This window comes from Diceros bicornis, assembly GCF_020826845.1.
Source record: "Diceros bicornis minor isolate mBicDic1 chromosome 39 unlocalized genomic scaffold, mDicBic1.mat.cur SUPER_39_unloc_1, whole genome shotgun sequence".
NCBI classification, from domain to species: Eukaryota; Metazoa; Chordata; class Mammalia; order Perissodactyla; family Rhinocerotidae; genus Diceros; species Diceros bicornis.
In genome coordinates, this window is record NW_026690915.1 from 1,002,899 (window position 1) to 1,025,437 (window position 22,539).

A 22,539-nucleotide genomic window follows, 5' to 3' on the forward strand; every position below is an offset into this window, starting at 1 on the left:
TTCGGCGGCCCGGGGTTTGCAGGTTCTGATCCCGGGTGCGCACCAACGCACCGCTTGTCAGGCCATGCTGTGGCGGCGTCCCATATAAAGTGGAGGAAGATGGGCACGGATGTTAGCCCAGGGCCAGTCTTCCTCAGCAAAAAGAGGAGGATTGGCAACGGATGTTAGCTCAGGCAGGGCTAGTCCTCCTCATACACACACAAAAAATGATAATAATTAAAATTGAAATAGAAAATTTGGAAAGAAATATTCGTTCTATAGCTAGGAAGGGACTTTCTAAGCATAAGTCACATGAGAGGCAAGCAAAAATCCAGCTCGGAACTCCATGAACGTTTTAAGTTTCTCTGCAACTGATATTCAGAGCATTTTCACCACTGAACAAAAATGTCAGAGGATGTAATTGGCAGAGGGTTAGCTGCCTTCACCTATGGTAACTGTATACAGATGAATATTTCAAAACCACTAAGGTACTAAAAGATAAACAGACAAAAGATAGGAACAGGAAGAGAAAAGCCAAATGATAAACAAACATGTTTTAAAAGGTTCAACCCCGATAGCAATCAAAGAAATACAAATAGAAACAATGACGACACATCGGCTCCGCCCTCCAGTAAATTCTGAAAGATTTTTCAAACAACACTCGAAGCTGCCAAGGTGCTCCCTCTCGGCCAAAGCTAGGAGGAGAGCCCGTTGGTACAACATTTCTGGAAAGCCATTTGGCAAGGGCATCAAGAACCTTTGACCCAGAAATTTCACTTCTGGAAAAGCAAGACCTAGAGAAACAAATGCTCGAGAAAGCTTTGACCCAAAAATGTTCCTCCCTCTCTTTGTGAAAACTGGAAATAATCTAAATGCCCAACCACAGGGAAAGTTAAGTAAATTAAGATGCAACAGAACCACTAGAAGGAAGTACTCCTAATAATTGTGGAAGAAAAAATTACTGTTTTGCTTTTTTCCTTTACATATTCCTTTTTCCCAACATCTACCATGATCAATCTTACTTCTACAATCAGATAAGAAACAAACTTATTTTTCTACAACAAAGTCCATACCCATCCACTCCTACCTGTCTCTCAAGCAAGAGTAACATTCAACTGCCTAGCACAGGAGTTGGCAAAATCTGGCCCACTACTTGGCTTTGTAGATAAACTTTTATTGAAACACAGCCATGTTCACTCATTTCTGTGTTGCCTGTGGCTGCCTTTCCTGCTACAATGGCCATGCTCAGTTGCAACAGAGATCGTATAGCCTGCAAAGACTGAAGTATTTAATACCTGAGGCTTTGCAGGAAAAGTTTTGCCACCTCCTGGTCTAGTGAATGCCTCTAGTGTCTCTCTAAGAAATATGAGAAATGGCTAAGAGCCCTTCACACCCCAGCGTACCTTTCTGGCAGTGGCTGAGTCCAGCACCGCTCGACAAACTGCCCGTTGATGACGGTGGCAGGGCAGTTGGTCTTGCCCTTGGCAGTGCCTGGACAAATGTCCCCACACTCCTCACTGTCATCCTTGTTCAGCACAATGTAATTATCTTCCACAGAATCCAGAATGCGCGACCAGTCGATGGTGGCCAGGTAGCAGAGTTCATTGTTCTTCTCGAAGCGGACGGAGCCCCGCGTGATGTTCATCAAGCTGTAGAGGCCAAGCTCCTTCAGGTGAACCATCTCGAAGATGACCAGCGCGTAGTTGAAGAAGAGGCGCGAGCCCCGGATAACCGTGAGGTTAGGAAACAGGTCCTTCAGGCTCTCCAGCCCGTAGACCCGGAAAAGCAGCAAGTAATCAGCGATCATGATGAGTTTGGGGAAACTGAGGTCTCGGAAATCCTCAGGCCTCGTTTTAAACATCAACAGTATCTGCAAATGTCCTTCAACGATGGATCCGTTGGCCAACTCGTGCAGCCTCGTGAGGTTGTTCCGGATATCCATGCCGGGGCACACTAAAGTGAAAACAAGGAGGAAGCAAGGCAGGTGAGCAAACACACCGTGAGTGGGTTACAAGAATTAGTGGCAGGGCCAGCTTCGTGGACGTGCGACCTGAGTCCCACGCTCACTCAGAAGGGGACTTGGCTTAACGCTCTTCCGTAAGTCTTGAAATCCTTAATCATTTTTAAGCAACCGGCCCCACATTTTCATTCTGCACTGGGCTCCACAAATTCTATAGCCAGCCCTGATGAGTGGCTTTCTCTGTAGAGTGTCCGTGCCTAAGTCATTACTTTCGAAAGGCAAAGAAAGTAATTCCTTTGGCAGTACCTGTTAGAAGCTTTAAAATCAGCACATCAAATATGATGCAATGGAGACACTGGGATCACAGGGGATTGAGTAATGCGGCAGGGGCGGGAGAAAGGGGAGCCATCCGCAGTGAGTCAGCGTTGGAGATCCTCAGGAAATGGATTTATGGGGATCAAGGTGCCCACATCAGAAGTGGGGCCAGGAGAGCTGAATGTTTGGTCCATTCTCCCACTTCACTGACTCTCCTTCCCAACCCTCCTTCCTTCCAGGCAGACAGCCAAGGCCTAATTACCTTTTATCTGGGGGTGGCAAGGGCTTCCCAGCAAGTCTGAGCTCCCCGGCACAAACACCCTGCGTGCCCATTCTCCTGAAGGTGGTCCCTTCCGGGCTCTGACACCCTCCATGGCTCCCCATGACCCTGCACTTCTCTTTCACAGCCTTTGGGGTTCCGCCCCTCCATCCCCTTCACCATGCTAAACTGGCTTGGCCACACCTCTCGTACAACTCTGAGGCTGTGTCCTCCCCTCTAACATGACCTATGAGGAGGAGTGAGTGAAATCATGCAGGCACTCAAACAGAGCCTGGTACACAGTAGGTGCTCAATTAATGTCAACTACAGTAGGTGCTCAATTAATGTCAACTATCTTATTGTTGTTTATTTCTCCCAAAAAATATCACAGCCATCCTCAGGCTCTGTGCCTTCATTTCCCCAGACGGGAGGTGGGCAACCGTTTTCTATAAAGGCTCAGATAGTAAATATTTTCAGCTTTGTGGTCAGATGGTCTCCATCGAGGCGACTCCACTCTGCCCTTGTAGCCGGAAAGCAGCCAGAGACAACATGTGACTGAGTGTCTGCGGCTGTGTTCCAATAAAGCTTTATTTACAAAAACAGGCGGTGAGGTGAGCTGGAGTTTTGCCCTAGGGGTGTTGCTTGGCAATTCTTGTTCTACGGCAAGCCTGTCCAACAGAACTTTCCACAATGATGGAAATGTTCTGTACCTGTGCCGTTCACAGTGGAAGCCACCAGCCATTTGTGGCTCTCGAGCACTTGAAATGTGACAAATAAGCCTGAGGGACTGAATGTTTCATTTCACTTGAGTTAATTTCAATGGAAATAGACACACGTGGCTAGTGGCTACTGTACCGGACAGGGTAGCCATAGCCCCATTGGCCGTCAAAGCCCTTTATGCCTTAGCTCATTCTTTCTAAATCCAGTCTACCATCTTTCAAGATCCAGTTCGAATGCCACCTCCTCCAGGAAGCCTCCTCTGATTTCCTTTCCTCCGTATAAATATTTGGATCTTTCCCTTCTCCTGTGTCCCTTACACTCAGTTAACGTTCATCAAAATCAAAATCTTTAGGCAGCTTCTCCTTGTCAAAACACACACACCACAGCCCTCAGCACCTGGAATGGAAGGCTCAGTTTGCAACCCCCACTTCTTTTATTCCAAGACACTAAACCTTCCCCCAGCATCTTTGAGGCAAACAGCTTGTTCTAAAGAATAGTAGTAAATCCTCTTAAAAATCCACCCTGAGAATAACTTGCAAAAGAAGCACAAATTAGAGAGAAAACAGCACAGCAAACAAAGCAGCAATGTTCCTGGGTCACATTCTGTACAGATTAGGCTCAATCAGGGGAAAACGCACACACACTCACTGGGAAGCTGGGAGCAGCTTTGAGGGGACCACGATGCCAGTTCCGTTCCCACACGCTCATGCCACCCAAGCCCGGTCTGAGGCTTCCGGCCATAGTCACATCCACAGCGTCCACAGACAGAGGTCTCCACAGGTACCACGCCATTGATGCCTCCCAGGAAGCCCCAAAATCTTTAGGCAGCTTCTCCTTGTCAAAACACACACACCACAGCCCTCAGCACCTGGAATGGAAGGCTCAGTTTGCAACCCCCACTTCTTTTATTCCAAGACACTAAACCTTCCCCCAGCATCTTTGAGGCAAACAGCTTGTTCTAAAGAATAGTAGTAAATCCTCTTAAAAATCCACCCTGAGAATAACTTGCAAAAGAAGCACAAATTAGAGAGAAAACAGAAGTACAGAGCCACAGCTCTGTACTTCTCAAGTCTGACCTTAACACTCTATATTTCACACACACACACACACACACACACACACACACACACACGAAATTGGTGCAAATGCAATCAACACCTGCCCGCCATCCTCCCCAGGCTGTGGCAGGACCAAAATCAGATACGAAGGTGCATTCAGAGATTAACCAGCTGTCAGACATTAGGAAAATGCAAATCCAAACCACAATGAGGTACCACTTCACCCCCACTAGGGTGGCTACAATCATAACCACAGACAATAACAAGTGTTGGCGAGGAGTAGAGACATTGGAACCCTGATACATTACTGGTGGAAATGGAAAATGGTGCAGCTGCTGTGGAAAATAGTCTGGCAGGACCTCAAAAGGCTAAGCAAAGAGTTACCATCTGACCCAGCAATCCTACTCCGAGGTAGATACCCAAGAGAAATGAAAACATACATCCACACGGAAACTTGTATATGAATGCCCATAGCAGCATGATTCATAATAGCCAAAAAGTGGAAACCACCCAAGTGTCCATCAACTGATGAATGGATAGGCAAAATGTGGCACATCCATATGATGGAATATTATTCAGCCATCAGAAGGAATGAAGTGTCGATACATGCTACAACATGGATGAATCTTGAAAACATGCTTGGTGAAAGAAGCCAGACACAAAAGACCACATGTGGTATGATTCCACTTACATGAAATGTGCAGAACAGACAAATCCAGAGACAAAAAACAGATTAGTGGTTGCCAGGGGCTGGGGGAGGGGTAATGAGAGTGATGGCTGAAGTACAAGATTTCTTTTGAGGGTGATGAACATGTTCTAAAATTGATTGTAGTGATGGTTGCACAACCCTGTGAATGTCCTAAGAACCAGTGAATTGTAAACGTTAAATGGGCGAATTGTACGGTCTTGAATTATATCTCAATACAGTTGTTATAAAAAATTAACGATGGTAATAGTAGGGGACAATGAAGAATTGCTTTTTTTTTTTAAATCTCCAATGAATCTAACTCAATTCATTAAAGCCATATGTGTCCCTATAAGTCTAAGACAATAGAGCAATACTGTTGGGACAGAAAATACCCAGAGGATGTTAGAAATGGTGCCAAAAATAGATGTAGAGGCTTCTGCTGGCTTTTAGTATCTCTGGGTGGGAACAAAAGGATGCTTCAAGTTCTTAATAAGTGGCACCTGGCTAATAGCCACTCTACACACAGGTAGGGAAGGACGATGAGAAGGAGAGGGAGGAGGGGGACCTCGTTGACAACTAATATTTTCTGAACACCTACTACGTAAAGCACTTGGTCCATTCTCTGGCACTCACGTTCTCTCGCTGAGTTCTAAGAAGAACGCCTAGAGGAGATGCCAGTTTCATGCCTATTTTGTGATGATCAAATTGTGACTCACACAAGCTGAGTTTTAAGTGGTGGTGCTAGGATACAACCTGGCGGTCAAATGCAATTCTATGCTTTAATGCTAGGTTTCAGTTTTACCATCTGTGTTCTTTCAGATAGATGCCCAATGAAGCATCGAGTGAGTGCACCTTACAAAAAGATACTTTTCAGCAAATATCCACCCATCAAGGGGTTAGAAGAGATCATAAAAACAAGCTTTTTGACTCAGTCTGGAACAATCAAGGAGGGCTTCCCAGAGGAGGTGACGCCACTACTAAAACCTCCACAAACAGTGCAATAAGAATTATTCTGGGGCCGGCCTGGTAGCGTAGTGGTTAAGTTCACATGCTCCGCTTCAGCAGCCCGGGTTTTGTGGGTTCGTATCCCGGGCGCAGACCTACACACCGCTTATCAAGCCATGCTGTGGCGGGCATTCCACACACAAAGTAGAGAAAGATGGTCACAGATGTTAGCCCAGGGCCAATCTTCCTCAGCAAAAAGAGGAGGAATGGCAACAGATGTTAACTCGGGGCTGATCTTCCTCACCAAATAAATAAATAAATAAAAGAATTATTCAGTTCTGCCTACTTTGTTGTAAGGTCAAGGGCGATGACAAACTATAGCTTGTCACTGTGGGTGACCAGGGTTTGTAGGGTCTAGAGCAAGCACTATCTGATATGAGTATAATGTGAGTCACAGATGGCATGTTAAATTTTCTCTAAAAAGATAAAAAGAAACAGAGGAAATGAAATACATTTTATTTAATCCAATGGATCCAAAAATTTCACTTCAACATGGAAGCAATACTAAAAAATTATTAATGAGATACTCTACAGGATTTTTTTGCCACTGTGCCTCCGAAATGCCATGTGTTTTACACTTGAAGCGTGTCTCAATTCAGATGCTAAATTTTCATCAGAAATACTCGGTCTGTCTATGCAGATTTCATAACATGAATCATTGGAAATGTAGATTCATATCCCCAAGTTGTTCCAAACAGAATAAAGAGTTTTCCAATAACAGAATCAAGCACTGATTTTTTTTAACATTTAAATTAACTGAAGTTAAATGAAACTTTACATTCACACTTAAATGAATTAAATTAAAGTAAAGTAAAAATCAGTTGCACTGGCCACAATTTCAAGAGCCCCATGTGGTCAGTGGCCGCCATATTGGATAGCAAGATACAGAACATTTCCGTCAAAGCATAATGTTCTCTTGGACAATGCTGGTCTAGAATTTCTCCCTCGACCAGAGGAATCTGAGACTCTTCAAGAAGGAGAGAAGGCTAGCATGAGAGATGTCCTGGAAAGTGTTTCCTCCCTCCTGGTTTTCTCTCCACTATGAAAGCAGCAAAAGAGGAGTGTGAGGGGCAGGAAAGAGGTATCTAGAAGATTCTGAAACTCCTTTACAATGCTAAGAATTTCATACTTTCTGCTTTCACTCGTGAATGTACTCATTCCTTAGCCTCAGCATTCTTCAAACGCTCCCTGGTGACCTAGTCTGGGGTCACATGTTCCATTCTGCATTTTTTCTAGCCTTAACACCACGTCCTCCAAAATTCAGGGGTCCAGCGCCACCAAGCCTTGAGTTCGGGTGTCAGGCCACTACCTGTACCAATTTTGGGGCACACTAGCAACCCAACAGATCTGGCTTCCTACTCCAGAGCTGGCACCTGCCAGCTGCGTAATGCTGGGCCACACCCTCAGTCTCTGGGTGCCACGGTTTCCTCGCTGAAAATGATGACAATTGCATGATCAAAAGCTATGAAGAATGGATGAGGACTGCGGTCTGGACCCATGTGCCTGTTAGTTCTCCACTCTGAGCTATGTGTGACCAATTCTCAGATTTATTACCTTCAGAAATTAGAAGCTGGGCACACCAAGGTATCAGACACCCTTAAGATTCTGCATCTGCCTGTAAGAGTGGCTCTTAAAATCGACTTCTGCAAAAAAGGAGAAATGGAGGGGCTGCGGCAGGTGGCAGCATCGGGAGACCTGGATGCTAACGCAGGATCTGGAGCCAGCAAGTCAGCCATGTGGAAATCACTCCTGTATTCATTCAACAAATGTGTGCTGAGCATCCCGATGTGCCAGGCATCATGCTGGGCATGGGCACTATCAAGATAGACAAAGTTGAAGCCCTACAGCACCCAGAGATTCCTGTTCTGGAAATCTGCTACAAGTAGGTTCACACATGCAATACAACTCTGATGCTGAGTCATTCAATACAGCACTGTCCATAATGGCCCAAGACCAGAAGCAACATAGCTGTCCATCAAAAGGGGATCAGTTAAATCAATTACGGTTCATCCACGTGATGCAGTGGTTCTCAAAGGGGTGGTCCCTGGACCGGCATTATCAGCATCTCCTGAGAACCTGTTAGACATTCTGATCCTCCTGGATTGGAAACTCTGGGAATGGGGCCCAGGAATCTGCATTTTACCACACCCTCCAGCAGATCTTGATGCAGGCTGAGGTCCAAGAACCAATGATATAATGCAGGGGTCAGCAAACTTCTCCTAGGAAGGGCCAGATAGCAAATATTTTCCATTTTGTGGGTAATACAGTCTCAGTCGCAACTCTATCTTTGTAGCACTAAAACCATGACAACACAGCATGGTTGTGCTCCAATAAAACTTTATTTAGAGACACTGAAATTTGAATTCCATATAATTGTCATGTGTCATGATATAATAATTGGAATTTTTGTCCAACCATTTAAAAATGTGAACACCATCCTGAGCTCTGGGGCTGTACAAAAGCAGGTACAAAGACTTGGCCCATGGGCCATAGTTTCCTGACAGCTGATGCAGTGGAATACTATGCAGCTATAAAAAAGAACAAGAAAGTTCCTAATGGGTGATATGGAAAGATCTCCAGGATATGTTGTTAATAGTAAAGTGCAAGATGATAAGTCTGTGTGATATGCTATTATTTATGTAAAAATGGGGGGCAGGCAATAGATATACATATTAGCTTAAATATGCAAACGCTATTTTCTAGGAGGGTAAACATGTACCAAAAAGAAAAAAGTGCAACACTGGTGGTTTCTGGGGAGAGGAAATGAGTAGGCAAAAGACAAGAAGAGAAAAAGAATTTCACCGCCAGCACCCTTCAGAGCTGTGAATTTTGGATCTGGGACCGGATCACATAATCAAAAAGTCAGAAAAAAATTAAATGGAAATAAAGATGAATAAGAGGTGAGGAAGTGAGGCTGCAGGATATTCTTTCCAGGAGCCTCGTGAAAGGAAGGAGCCAGTGTGGCTGGTGGAGGGGTTTAGCTTGAGGGAGGTGTATGGATGGATGGGAGGTGGGAGGCTGATGCATTTCCCTGAAAATTCTCAATAAAAATGTTGGTGAGAGAAGTAATAGCCCACAGAGAGGAGACCTGAGGAGACTGGGTCTTCAGCCCAGATGAAGGGATGATAGTCGAGCAGAAAGGAGGTTCCTCCTGCCTCCATAGAGGTCAGTCAAGTAGGGACAGGGGCCCTGAGGTGAATGCTTGGGTACTTGAGAACAGAGGGATGCAGGTGAGAACAGCTGACCATCAAAGATGGAGAACAGAGGAAGAAAATAGTGTAATCTGTGGCCCAGAGGTAGAAGAGGTCCATGATGGGACCTTCACCATCCAGACCATAATCTTTCTGGAACCTTGGCACAATGTCATCAATCTTGGAGGGTGTACCAAGCGGATCTTTTGAACAAACCAAGAGCCAGCAAGGAGCTGTGGGAGATGAGAAAGTCAAAGAAAGCCCTGGGAAAGATGTAACCGAAGGTGTCCCCGTAGGGTTCTCTCTCCTCGGGTGAGAAAGGCAGACGCCTGACCCGTGATGTTCACAAGGCAGGGACATTAAAAAGCCAGAAGAGACCCACAAATTCTATAGACCTCGGATCTGCCAGAGGAGATGAGCTCGAAAAAACAGGATTCCAGTGGGTAACCACAAGAAAGCCACACCAGGAAGAAAAGACAGCCGTAGAGGGTGAAACGGACTCCACCGGAAATTGCTGGACACAGAGGGGCAGTAAATACCCTGAGTGGTGGGAGTGCACAAGGCTGGGGCGCAGGCAACAGGCAAAACACTGTATGCATGTCACCAAGACGGACTTTCTAGAAGAGGAAGGAAAGAGAGGCTCAGAGAGGACCGTGTCCTCCTCAAGTTCACAGAGCAAGGATGAGACAGACCTGGGATTTGAACACAGTGTATTAGTTTGCTCGGGCTGCCATAACACAGAACCACAGACTGTGTGGCTTACGCAATAGGCATTTATTTTCTCCCTATTCTAGAGGCTAGAAGTCCAAGATCAAGGCGTCGCAGGGTTGGTTCCTTCTGAGGTGCCTCTCTTTGGCTTGCAGACAGCCGTCTTCTCCCCGTGTCCTCACATGGTCTTCCATCTGTGCGTGTCTGTGTCCTAATCTCCTCTTCTTATAAGGACACCAGTCACATTGGATCAGGACTCACCCTAATGACCTCATTTTAACTTAATTTTTTAAAGGCCCGTCTCCAAAGACAGTCACATTCTGAGGTGCTGGGGGTTAGGACTCCAATACATGAATTTTGCGGGGACATAATGCAGCCTATCACACACAGGTCCCTAGGACACCAGTGCCCGTGCCCTTAGCCATCACACACGCATTCTCAAAGTGTGTTCTGTGGACCATCAGAATCAGAATCACGGGGAGGGAGGCTAGCTTTAGACCAAATGAATCAATATCTCTGGGATCCAGACCCAAGAATCTGCATTTTAAACCAAGTCCCCAAGGATGTGGAGGGGACTCGAGTAGGACAGACATACCATCTACCCAACCCAGCCCACCTCTCCCGCAGGACCCCTGCCAGCCCCCAGGCTTCAGCCCCACCCATTCCACTAAGCACTTTGCCCCAGGATCAACACCATCAGATGCCTTCTTCGGGGCTGTGGATTGTCCCTAGAAAGAACCCCATAAGCATGGTGGACTGGCCCCCGGGAATTTCAAAGAAAGCTGGACCCACATCTGTTTTATCTGCCAGGGTCCCTAGCTGCTGTGTTTCAAAGCCAATTCTGATCTCAGTTCTTGTCTTAATCAGCTCAGGCGGCCACAACAAAATATCATAGACTGGGTGGTAAACAACGGACATCTATTTCTCACAGTTCTGGAGGCTAGAAGTCCAAGATCAAGGTGCCACATGGTCGGTTTCTCATGAGGGCTCTCTTCCTGGCTTGCAGACGGCTGCCTTCTCCCTGTGCCCTCACATACTATTTCCTTGGTGCATGCACGGAGAACGATCTCTCTCTCTTCTTACAAGGCCACCAATCCTGTTGGATTAGGCCCCTACTCTGATGACCTCATTTAACCTTAATTATCTCCTAAAAGCTCCATCTCCAAATACAGTCACCTTGGGGGCTAGCGTTTCAACATATGAATTGGGGGGGCCGCAATTCAGTCCACAGCAGTTCTTTTCCAGCCAAACTTTCTGCTCCTAACTTCAAGCCATCCCATCCCCTCTAGGACCTGCCCACTCTGGGTGAGACTTCGCTTCCTGCTTTCACAAATATGCCATCAAACACGCCTTCCCCGACCCACACTTGGAGTGTGATTTCATTTATCCATGTAGCCAACGATCCACTAGAACACATCTCCAATGGATACAGACACAGGGGACCCAGAAGGATACAGCCAGTCTGTATTGAAAGAGGAGAAGGCACGGATGATGAAGCCAGAGAGGGAAGGAAGGAAGCCTCTGACCTCGTTCCGTGAGGAAAAAGCAGGCATCCATGGGCAAAAGGGGGGAAAAAGTGTGCTTGGGGCACAGGAAGCACATGCAAAAATGCAGAGGCATGAAGAAGAGGGAACCCTAAGGAATTGCAGCCATGAGCTTGGAGAAGTGCGACTGCACATAGCTGCGGCCAGGCTCAGATGCCAGGGGAAGGGAGTTAGCTGGCATCTGCAGAAGGACCAAAGCAGGAAGTAGAAAAACCCATTGGGCAGCAGAGTGGAGACGATACTGAATGGGGCATGCTGGAACCATCCCTATATATGGCATGGCCTGGAAGCTGATTGAGGAGATGGGTACAAGAAAAGGACCAAGGCCGTCGGGACAGTAGGGAATTAGCATTATCGGGACTTGGTCCCCAGGAAGGTGGAGGAGAGGAGGGAGCAGTGAGGGGCAGTTGTTAGCGAAAGTGGAGAGACTGAGATAGGACCAGTTTGGGGTGGCACAGAGAACTGGCTCAGTTTGGGGCATGTTGAGTCTGTGAGGACTTTGAGATTCTCCCGGATGTGGGTCCAGTGGGCTTTGGGAAGATGTGGGTCTGGAGCTTGGGAAGAGGGGTGGATGCTGGTGGAAGTGTGACAACAGGTGATACAGCTGGAGAAGTCAGGGCAACAGAGGAGAAATGGATGGAAAGGGGGAGGTTCTGGTGAACCCAACATTTAAGGATGGGGAACTAGAGAGAGGACCAAAAACCCACAGCCACCCTGACACCCACACCTTCTATAAGCCTGTCTGAAAGCTCTGGAACCTCTAGGTTAATTTCTCCAGTTGAGTCCATAGTTTTGTAATCCTCAGGACATTGCACATCAAATCACAGGATCATAAGGGGCTTCCGTGCCATCTATGGAGTCCCACCTCCTCATGTACACACACAGAGACGCAGAGTGCCACAGAAGACACAGTAACAACAAAAACCAAGAGGACACTTGCAAGACGGAAAGACACTTTGTAAAAAGAAAAAAGTAGCATGTGACTTTGATACAATGCAACTGGATGTAATCGGGGAAGGAACATCTCAGAACTCATCCCTTTTCTGATCTTCTGCAGGGAAACAGGATACATCTTTGAAAACAGACTGGCGACAAGAAATCATAGAAAAGCTGTCACAAAACAACTGTAGCCCTACTCTCTTTATCCTTTTGGGTACAACCATTGTTTCTGCACTGTTGACAAATGCAGTTTTTGGAAAGTACCTGTGTTTTCCACCTTTCCACAAAGGCACAGGAGAGAAGCAAGAGTCTCCTGGTAGCAGGCTGCTATTCCTGAACACACAGCAGAGGCTTCTACGTAAACCGTGATGTGACACCATCACCTTGATGGATTGGAAGAAAACCCCAGATTGGAAATCAAATTTTAATCCCCCCAAGTCTGCCTTGACCTCCAACAGGAACTCATATCCAGTCTGCACTGGGCAGACTGGATACAGAACAGCAAATCTTGCTCTGCTGGGAGCAAAATACGCTTCTAAAGTCCCGAAGGCCAGAGGGCAACCCCTGGCCCCTAGGGTCAGCAAAACACGAGAGACCCCTCCTTGAAACACGAGCCAGGGGTTTGGTGCCATCTCATGAACTTTCCAAGAGGTATCCAAGGACTTGAGCACAGATGAAAATAGGACAAACAGGGCGAATGCACTCCAAAGGATTCTACGCGGGCACTGACAAACCCAAATTCACAACTTTTAAACCACAGTGATAGGAAACTACGGGCAGCTGATTCTCATTGTTTGCAGCAGTTATGTTCTATAAAGTCTCCTCAAACACTGAATTAGCAAATACTGCACCACTGTCCCCAGCGGGAATACAGGGTTAGGTTCCTGCAACGCTCTGGCCACAATACTTTCATCACTTGATCAATACATAAGCCTGTCTTATGTGTGTTTCTGTTTTAGGATACCTTACGTCACACATTGTTGATTCATTAACTTGGAGGTCACGATCAGCAGCACTAAGCACTAGCTCGTGGCTGAGCGAAGCTTATCTAACACACTTATTTTCTCCATAAGGCACCTACCTTACAGTCTTCTTGGCATTATTCTTGTACTAACACCAGATGGGCACTTCAGCAATGGGCAGAGGCCATTTTAAACAGCAGAAAACATGGCACTCAATATATCGCGAAAAAGGACACTTGTTTTCATCCTTGAGGATTGTGGAATTCACAAGACACGAGCCTTCACAAGACGGCAAAGCACGGCTGTGTCTGACCTCAGCTGGGAACGTGCTGGTGGGCGATTCGAGTTCTTTGCTGCTCTGCGCATGTCCAGGAAAGACCACAAAAGTGCTTGGAGTGTTGATTTTGGAGTCACAAATAAATTTTAGCGACTAGGCGAGTTCGCAAATATGGAATCCGTGAATAATGAGGATCGTATGAGTGCTTAAATTAAACACTTCAATTTTAAGAATATTAATCCAATTATAAGATATTTTTTAAAGTCTAGAGGGAAAACTAGGAATGGAGAACAGATCGGTGTTGCCAGGGATTAGGGGTGGGGATGGTCTAATAATTAAGGGGCGTCCAGAGAGAGCTTGGGCAGTGATGGGACTGTTCTGTGTTCTAATTGTGGGGATGGCCACACGACTCTATGCATGGGTTAAAATACATAAAACTGTGCACCAAAAAATTCAATTTCACTGTATGGTTTAAAAAATAAATTTTTTTTTAAAAGACAAACTGATAGCACAGTCACCTCGCAGGATAGAAATGAAATGGTTTTAGGGATAAATTGTTGCAGGAGAACTTTTGTTTTTCCCTCTCTATATTTTTGTAAATTTTTTTTGCAATGAAAATGCATTACTCGTTATTTTAACTTAACAAAACATAAAGACCGATCACAAAACATAAACCGAGCCATCTCTGACGTATTCTTAATAGCAATTAACACAAGGGGATCTTGAGAGAAAATTTCCTAGCAGACACCACTTTCTTTTGGGTTCTAGACAGGACCAACGGCAAGGAATCCTCATTCAACGTCAAGATGTCAATTTAAATAACTAAATCCTAAGATCACACACACAGTTTATGAGGGAACATCACTGTTATTTTCTCACCATCGGAACCCATATATTCAGCACAGCAAATAGTAGAAATTTCTTTAATACGGCTTTCTCTCCAAAGGGGAAAACGCAACATCCCTGGGCATTTCATTTAACTTGATTCATGCATGTTGTACCAGGGACCACGCAAGCTATCAGGCATGTCATCATGATCCTCAAGGAGTTTGCTCTCAATCAGGAGTGGGCCAACTTTCTCTGGAAAGGGCCAAAGTATAAATATTTGGGGGCCGAGCGATCGCAACTATTTAACTCCAATGTTAGAGCAGAAAAGCAGCCACGAATGATGCATGAAGGAAAGAGTGTGGCTGCGTGCCAATATAACTTTATTTACAAAAATAGGCATGGGTGGGCAGGGTTTGGCCCGCTGGCTGTGGTTTGCTGGCCCCTGTTCTAGATGAAGGCGGTTGACTATGTGTAAATAAAAAAGTGGGCTGAGAGAGGGTCAGAGTAGGGATTGGTCCTCTAGGAAAGACAGAGCTAACATCTTAGCCCAGGAAGGGAACAGAGGAAGGGAAGAGAGAGGACCAGGAGGAAGCCAGGCATGGTGAAAAATTGCCAGGAGACTGCGCCTTCCAGTGGGAGGAAGTGGGCAGTGGCAAACTCAAAGAGGTCAACTAGGGTGAGGCTGCAGAGACGCAGCTGGGAGGTGAGGGATTACCTTCATTAGAGCCATTGGTGAAGTGATGGAGACACAAGCCAGTTGCCATGGGCAGAGCAGTGAGTGAAAGGTGAGAGATCGAGGGTGGTGAGGACCTGCCAGGGGGAGGCTTGGCAGGAGAAGGCTGGAGGGGAGTGGTGGGTAATGGGGTTTGGGAGAGTACTGAGTGTTTATAGGCTGAAAAGAGAAAGGCTTCTGGGTGCATGGACATCCCCGAACAGAGAGGAGGGAGCAGAGACCCAGCTGGGTAGGAGTTCTAGACAGGGAAAAATTTATCTCCCCGAATGCAGTGGTTCTCAACTGGGGACCGCTAGCAATGTCTGGAGACACTGTTGGTTGTCATGACTTGGAGAGGGGAGGGGCCACTGGCATCTTAGTGGGTAGAGACCAGGGATGCTACTCAACATCCTCCAATGCACAGGATAGCCCCCCACAACCAAGAAGTATCCAACCCCAAATGCCAGGAGCACCGAGCCTGAGAGGTTCTGCTCTAAACCAAATTAAGAATGGAAGTCAACAGCAACTAGAAGGATGTGCAACTATGACATACAACTATCTACTGGGGCTTTGGGGGGAAAAAAAAGGAGGAGGACTGGCAATAGATGTTAGCTCAGAGCCAGTCTTCCTCAGCAAAAAGAGGAGGATTAGCATGGATGTTAGCTCAGGGCTGATCTTCCTCACCAAAAAATAAATAAATAAATAAAACTGTTAAAAAAAAAAAAAAAGAATGGAAGTCAACGATGGAGTTGGGTGAGGTGGAGACCCCAGGGGGCTCAACCCCATGACCTCCATAAGTCAGTGGGGCAGGGATGAACGGCAAGTCTCCAGGAGAGAAGCAGAGGTTAGGAGTAACCCCAGGGAGGTGACTGAACAGGCAGAAGTTCTGCTCCAAGGGTCCCAGGACACACAAGAGAACACACAAGAGAAACATCTCATGCCATCCTCCAGAAATGAGGGGGATCTGAGAAGCGGGGGGGCTCTGGAAGCGAGCATCTCATACCTCAATTATTCAACTCACTGGACCCCCCTAAAACTCTGTGGGTTTTCATTTTAATGAATCCCACACTGCCTTCACTCTCTGGCTTTGCAATCCCCCCACCCCACGCCCAAGTAATCTCAGGCCAGAGCCAGCCAATCCAAGGAGAAATGGCGGGGAAAGCCATTGCCCTCTTCAGCAAAGCAACAGAGACGCCACAGGAGAATGAACCAGGGTGGAACATCCCATACAACATCTCCAAGAAAGAGTCCTTCATTCCTGAAAAATCACATTGATCTCCCTCCACCGCCCAGCCCTGCCAAAATGTCGTGTCAGTTGATGTAAGAGATTAATGATCTGTAAACTTTCTCGCCCCTCTCCAAATCTCTGAGGGGTCTCACATCTCATGTATTTGATAGGATTTTGTTAACCATTACCGCAGGGTAGGGATGGGGAGGCTGGGACCCCAATGAACAACCTTTTATTGAGAAGCCAGTGCTCTGCAGCCAGACAAGCTGGGGCTCTAATTCCAGCTCTGTAACCAGGTCAAGTTGCTCGCCTACAAAAAGGGAGGGCAGACTCTACCTCATAGGATCATGGTGAGAATTAACTGAGATTATATATGCAAAGCATATGGCACAGCTCCCACTGAGTGTTTCCTTTTATTCTTGTTAGTTAGGTATTATCTGGAGAATAAAGGAGCAGTGGCTTGGAGGACTGGTGAGGACATGAAGGAAAAGAGTTGAATCAAGAAGAAATATTTACCAGATGCCTACTGTGTGCCAGGCACCGTTCTAGGCTCTAGAAATGTCGCAGTGAATGAAATACACATAAGCCTCTGCCCTTGTGGGAACTGTAAATGTGTAACCAAGTGGTAAATCCATCTGTTCACTCCTGGAAGCCCAGGCGTAAATCCACAATTAATTACCAAAGCCACAAGGAAAAGAGGAACAGGGAACCGCACGTACACAAATGCATACACACAAACAACCACAAAGCCTGGCGTAGGTCTGACAACTTGTCTTGGATTTTCTTAACAAGAACCTAAACCAATTGCCATCCTTCCTTCATTGAGCGCTCACTGTACACCAGGCATACGGGGGCATCAAGACATTGCGTAATTGGCAGAGGCGCTCAGCAAACCTGGTTTTCAACTCCTGAGCCTGTGTATGCTTTCTCCCACACCTCACTCACCATCAGGGAACTCAAGGAGTCTCTTCCTTTCCTCCCCAACCCCTTCCTCATCATGACTGATTTCCTTTTATGCAGAAATCTGAAGTAACCCAACAGATATTTTTAAAGCACAGCCTCAGACACCACGGTGGGAATCTCCAGCCGTCTTCTCTTAAACGATTCTTCAGTCCTTGTCCCACAACCAGAAAGGCCTGCTGTCAAGCCGCAGAAGCATGCTGGGGTTGGGGTTGGCCTCTGTCTGCTGCCACACAGGGACACGCAGGAGGGAGGCCCTCGGGGTTAGGGCGCATGAGAGGCTCATCCAAGGTTAGAGACCTCCCAAGTCTGACGGCAAAAGACCGCTTCATGACGGGCGGAGCTGGCAAGGGGAGGTTAGCAGGGAGCCCCGGCAGCAGTCCAGAGCCTTGGGTGGGCACCACACGGAGAGGTTCCAGTCCTCCCTCTGGCACTGACTTGGGGCAGTAAGTTATGCGTCCTCTCTGAGCCTCAGTTTACTCCTTTATGAAATGGGCGAACAACAGCGTCAGCCTTTAGGGGCCACTCTGAGGGTCCAGAGAGATAGGATGGCGCAGCCCGTGGCATTCGGTGACACCCACTATAATAATCATGATAAAAACGTCCACTCCTTCTGCTACTATAACTGTGCTGTTCCCAAGGCGCCGGAGTTTGCCTCCGGACATCTGGAAACAGAATCCCAAAGTGTAAACATGCACCTGAAGTCCAGGGTAGCCACGGGCCTCGATCCCAGGAAGGGGATGGAGGGATTCTACAGTTCCCCGCCCCGGGCAGCGTCACCTAGCAGCAGCGACCCCAAGGGACCCCCCGGTCTGTCACCCTCGACTCCGGCTCCTTACCGTGTGCGCCCCGCGCATTTGGCTGTCCGTGGCCGCCCGGACCCAGGGACCCCACTTCTCGGAGGCGACCCAGAGAGGACGTGTGTCCCCTCTCCGGAGCGACCTGGGGTCGGAGAGAGCCAGGCACGGGTCCGAGGCGCGCTACGGAGAGGCGCCCGCGGCAGAGCAGGCACTGGCGCAAGGTTGCTCCAGCCCGGGGCCGGCACGCGGGGCGCGGAGCCGTGAGCCCAGGCGGGCAAAGACCAAGGTCAGCGGCTTCCCGCCCCCAGCGGGACCTGAGTGACCGCCCCGGCCACCCGCCTCCCCACCCGGGAGGGCTCTTGGTCCACAGCTGGGGCTCCATTTTGGCGAGGGATCGCCTCCCCACCGCGCGACTCCCCGCCCACTCCCGGACCCCAGACTCACCCTCTCCGGGGTGCAGGTGGCCCGCGGCGCCCAACAGCAGCGCGGCCACGGCCACCAGCAGCGGCGCGGCGCCGCCCCCCGCCGGCCCCCGGCGCCCATGGCTGGGGTCCCGACGGATCAGAGCGCGCGGCGCCGGCCCGCGAGGGTCGTGCTCCGAGGTGGCCGCCCGAGGGGCGCTGGGGGCGCGTCCTTTTCTTCCACGCCCGCGGCCCTCGGGTCGCAGCCCCCGCCCGGGAGGCTCCTTGAATCAGCCGCCGGAGGGGCGCGCGGCCTCGGCCGCTACAAATCCGGCGGCGCGGCTCGGCGGAGGCGGCCCCGACCCCGGGCTACTGATGCCGTAGAACCACCTGCTTCCTGCTGCCTGGAAGTGGGTTTTAGTGAGGCTGGCTGTGCGGTTCACCCTAATGAAGAACTTTCTAACAGTGAGATCCAAACAAAAACGGAATGGGCTGCCTTATTGGCAGCATTTTCCAAAGTCAGTCCATGATGTAAGGAAGTAAGATAAGTTAGTTCTGTGATTATAGAATTCAGAGTTCGAGAGGGAAAACAAGCATTGTTCACATAGTTTCAGAATAGTCTAATCAGAAATGTAATAGAGACACATGCATGATGCTTTGGGTACCCAGAGAATCAAACTCTGCCTGGGGTGGGGACAGGGAAGCCTTCATAGAGGAGGAGGCACTGGAACTGAGTTTTGAAGATCAAGTAGGAATTTTCCAGGCAGCTAGGGGAGGGAAAGTTGTTCCAAGCAGAAGAAATAGATCACATGAGCTGTATGGATTGGTGGTTAGGAGAGTGTACCCAGGAGCTTGGATCCCAGCTCAAATACTTTGTAGCAACATGACCTTGAGCAGCTACTCAACCTCAGTTTTTTCATCCATAAAATGGATGGTGATAATTTGGGTCACAGGCATTGTTGTAAAGATTATATCAAAGCATGAATGTTAAGAGCTTAGTACCTGCCACACAGCAAGTGCTCAATAAATTGTAAATACTACTAATTCTCTGGAAGGGGAAAGCATTAAAGAGTTCTGGCTGGATGATCTGCACTTAGCACAGTGCCAGGCACATAGGACATTCTTGTCAATGTCGACTCCTGTTATTATTATTCAACATCATGACCCCTTCCATGGTCAAACCTGACCTTGTCCAGTTCATCCTCATGAGTGCTGCTCTGTGATGCCCTTGTCCTTACTGGGTAGAAACCCACCTGCTCCTTCTCTGGCTTCTGAGATCCCTTAGCAGAGTCTTTAAAAATCCACTCATTCCCAACCCCACTGGCTTACAACAGGGTTTTTCCACCTTGGCATTATTTGTGGACAGATAACTCTCTGTTGTGGGGAGCTGTCCTGTGCACTGTATGAAGTTTAGCAGCACCCCTGGCCTCAACCTACTTGATGCCAGCAGCACTTCCCTCCCACCATCTAGTCAGGAAAACCAAAAATGGCTCCACACATGGCCAAATGTCCCCAGGAAGTAGAATGAGCCTGCTCACACCTTTCAGTCAACTTACAGCCAATCAATCCCCCCAGTCGCCAGTACCCCAGCTGGTAAAGAGCTTCTACTGCAGACTCCTGTCCAGGGCTATTTAAGTGTCCAAATGAACCTGGTCTTGCTCTGTGCACTCACACGTCCTCACCCTGAAAGGAGCTGACACCGACTGAGTGCTGACTGTGTAGCAGTCATCTGGCTGTTTTATGTGCTTAATGCTTTAATCCTCCAGTCCTGGAGATGGATGGTGGAGATGGTTGCACAACAATGCGAATACACTTAATGCCATGGACAGTGCACTCAGAAGTGGTTAAAATGGTAAATTGTGTTATGTATGTTTTATCACAATAAAAGAAAACAGTGCCTGTATGTATTGTTATTTATATGTGGTGTTTTTTTTTTTTTTTTGGATAAGATAGAGGTTGAGAGAAGCATAGAGACTTGTCCAGTATCACCCAGCAAGGAAGTAATAGAGCCAAGATTTGAACAAATAGGGATTTGATTTCAAAGTCCCTATTTTTATCTTGGCATTCTACACCCCGCCTCCAAAAAAAAAAAAAAACACTGTAATATATATTTCAGGAGTTTTTACACACTCACACGCACACACTCTGTCCTGTGAGTCCTCAAATTCACCTTTCCTTCCAAGGTGCCCAGAGGGTCCCACTGTTCTTGATGCATCTTTTAAAAAATGCAAAGCCCTGGATATTTGGAATCTCTAACCAGCAGTTCCTCAGAGGCTAGCAATTCTGGTTGTGGTCCCCTAGTGTCATGAGCTTTTGTCAAACTCTTTCCCCCCCAAGACCTCTTTTGGAAAATATGTTTCCACCCACCCAACCTCCCCAACCCCTGCCCTGCCAGTCACACAGCCAGAGCTGGCAGAGTTAGCCATGACTCACTTGAATCCGGGCTGGCTTATCACACTGTGACTCCTAAATCAATACTTCTCATTTGGGTTGAAGAGAAGCCCCTTCAGCAACTTTCCAAGTGTGGTTTTACCTCTTTCTTTCCCCATTTTCATTAAGGATGCCAAAATTTGGGTCTGAGGACCCCTTTGTTGACACTGAGTGACCAGGGTGAAGACACCAGCATTATTTCCCTTCTTGTTGCCAGTAAAACTCTCACATCTCTCCAGGATGGCCAGGCATGAAATGGACCCTTGATCATCTTAATAATCAAATGACATTTTGCAGGACACTGTCATTTATATTATTTATTTAAGCCTCACAATCCATTAGCACAGCTTAAGAATCCACAGCAGAGCTCACTCAATAAACAGTTGTTGAATGAAGATATTCTGCAAGGGAAACACTATTTTGGTTGGAACTAATTTTAATGACAAATTGGCTGAGAGAGTAGATGTGACTTACCTAAAGTCACACAGCTACTAAGAGGGCAGACTAGGATTTGAATTCCTATTTGTCTGATTCCAAATCATAAGTTCTCTCAACACGGGATGTTGCTTCTTTCCTGGAGTTAATGCTCAGCACTTCTGCCCAGGAGGCCAGAACTGAGAACTCCCCTAGGGGATCACAGTTGTGGATGGCCAGTCCTCAGAAGGTGAGCTGAAGGTGCCCCCAACCCATGATATAAAGTTTGTTCTGGTACCAGCCTCATGACCAAGGTCACGTGCCCATGCCTGGCTGCTTCCAACAGCTTTTATGAAAGGTCAGCATGGGTTGACCTTCAAGATGGATTGAACATCAACATAGATGACTTCCTGCTGTCTAGAGGCCTGGCCTTCTTGGGTTCACAGCGATGAAGACAGACAGGGAAAGAACAAGCACAACTCAGACTCAACTCAGCACGTTTGTGGGAAACAACATGAGCAGTTCTTTGGATTCATCCTGCCATGAATGTCTAGTCTCTCAATCATGCCTAGATGCCCAAGATCTCCGCAAGGCTGGGTTCCAAGGTGTTTCCCCCACTTACCATGGTCTGTGTGTGGAGTGAGGGACCTTTCTCAACACCCCATGAGCATGTCAACCCCCTCATTCCAAGACAGTCTCAGATAAAACCTCCCTGGATTCCAGCATCCTGGGCTTAACCAGTGCTGCCTCTGTCTGTGCAGAGATAGTTGTCATCGCCTGGGTATGGAAGCTCCAGGGAGAGCTGTTGCATCAGAAACCCCTCTGGGTCTACCTTTCTGCTGGAGAGAAAATTGGTTGCAATGGGAGCCTAGAGCCCTTTATGTTTGGATTGTCGCTGGAGGATCACGGAATAACATTTACTCATCTCACAACCACAGAAGGATGAGCAGCACTGATGTGGATAATTGAATGCGACAAACATCCAAGTCTTTTCGTTTAGATCCAATTAGGAAGAGGAGATGAGGGAATCCATTATTGCAAATGGACCCATGCTCAAAAACAAAACCAATTCTGATGTCCAGGAGACCTCTTCTGAGTTAAATAATGAGACAGTGATGGTGGTGGAACAGCTAGGAGGCAGCTTCACTGGCTTGAGACATT

General features: G+C 47.5%; 1 protein-coding gene and 1 pseudogene across 1 annotated transcript; one reads left to right on the forward strand and one right to left on the reverse strand.

Moving 5' to 3' along the window:
• Nucleotides 1–462: 462 nt before the first annotated feature.
• On the reverse strand, nt 463–1,921 carry LOC131402275 (insulin receptor-like; annotated as a pseudogene).
• A 15,960-nt stretch (nt 1,922–17,881) lies between these two features.
• On the forward strand, nt 17,882–18,918 carry LOC131402276 (proline-rich protein HaeIII subfamily 1-like). The gene is made up of 2 exons (XM_058537125.1): nt 17,882–18,393; nt 18,594–18,918. Exons 1-2 carry the CDS (start codon nt 17,882–17,884, stop codon nt 18,916–18,918), a joined length of 837 nt encoding a protein of 278 aa, XP_058393108.1.
• The last annotated feature ends 3,621 nt before the right edge of the window (nt 18,919–22,539 follow it).

Coding starts and splice junctions, on each gene's coding strand:
- LOC131402276 (XM_058537125.1), top strand. CDS start 17,882: ATGGCGCAGCCCGTGGCATTCGGTGACACCCACTATAATAATCATGAT. Junction 18,394..18,593: donor GGCACGCGGGGCGCGGAGCC/GTGAGCCCAGGC, acceptor TCCGGGGTGCAG/GTGGCCCGCGGCGCCCAACA.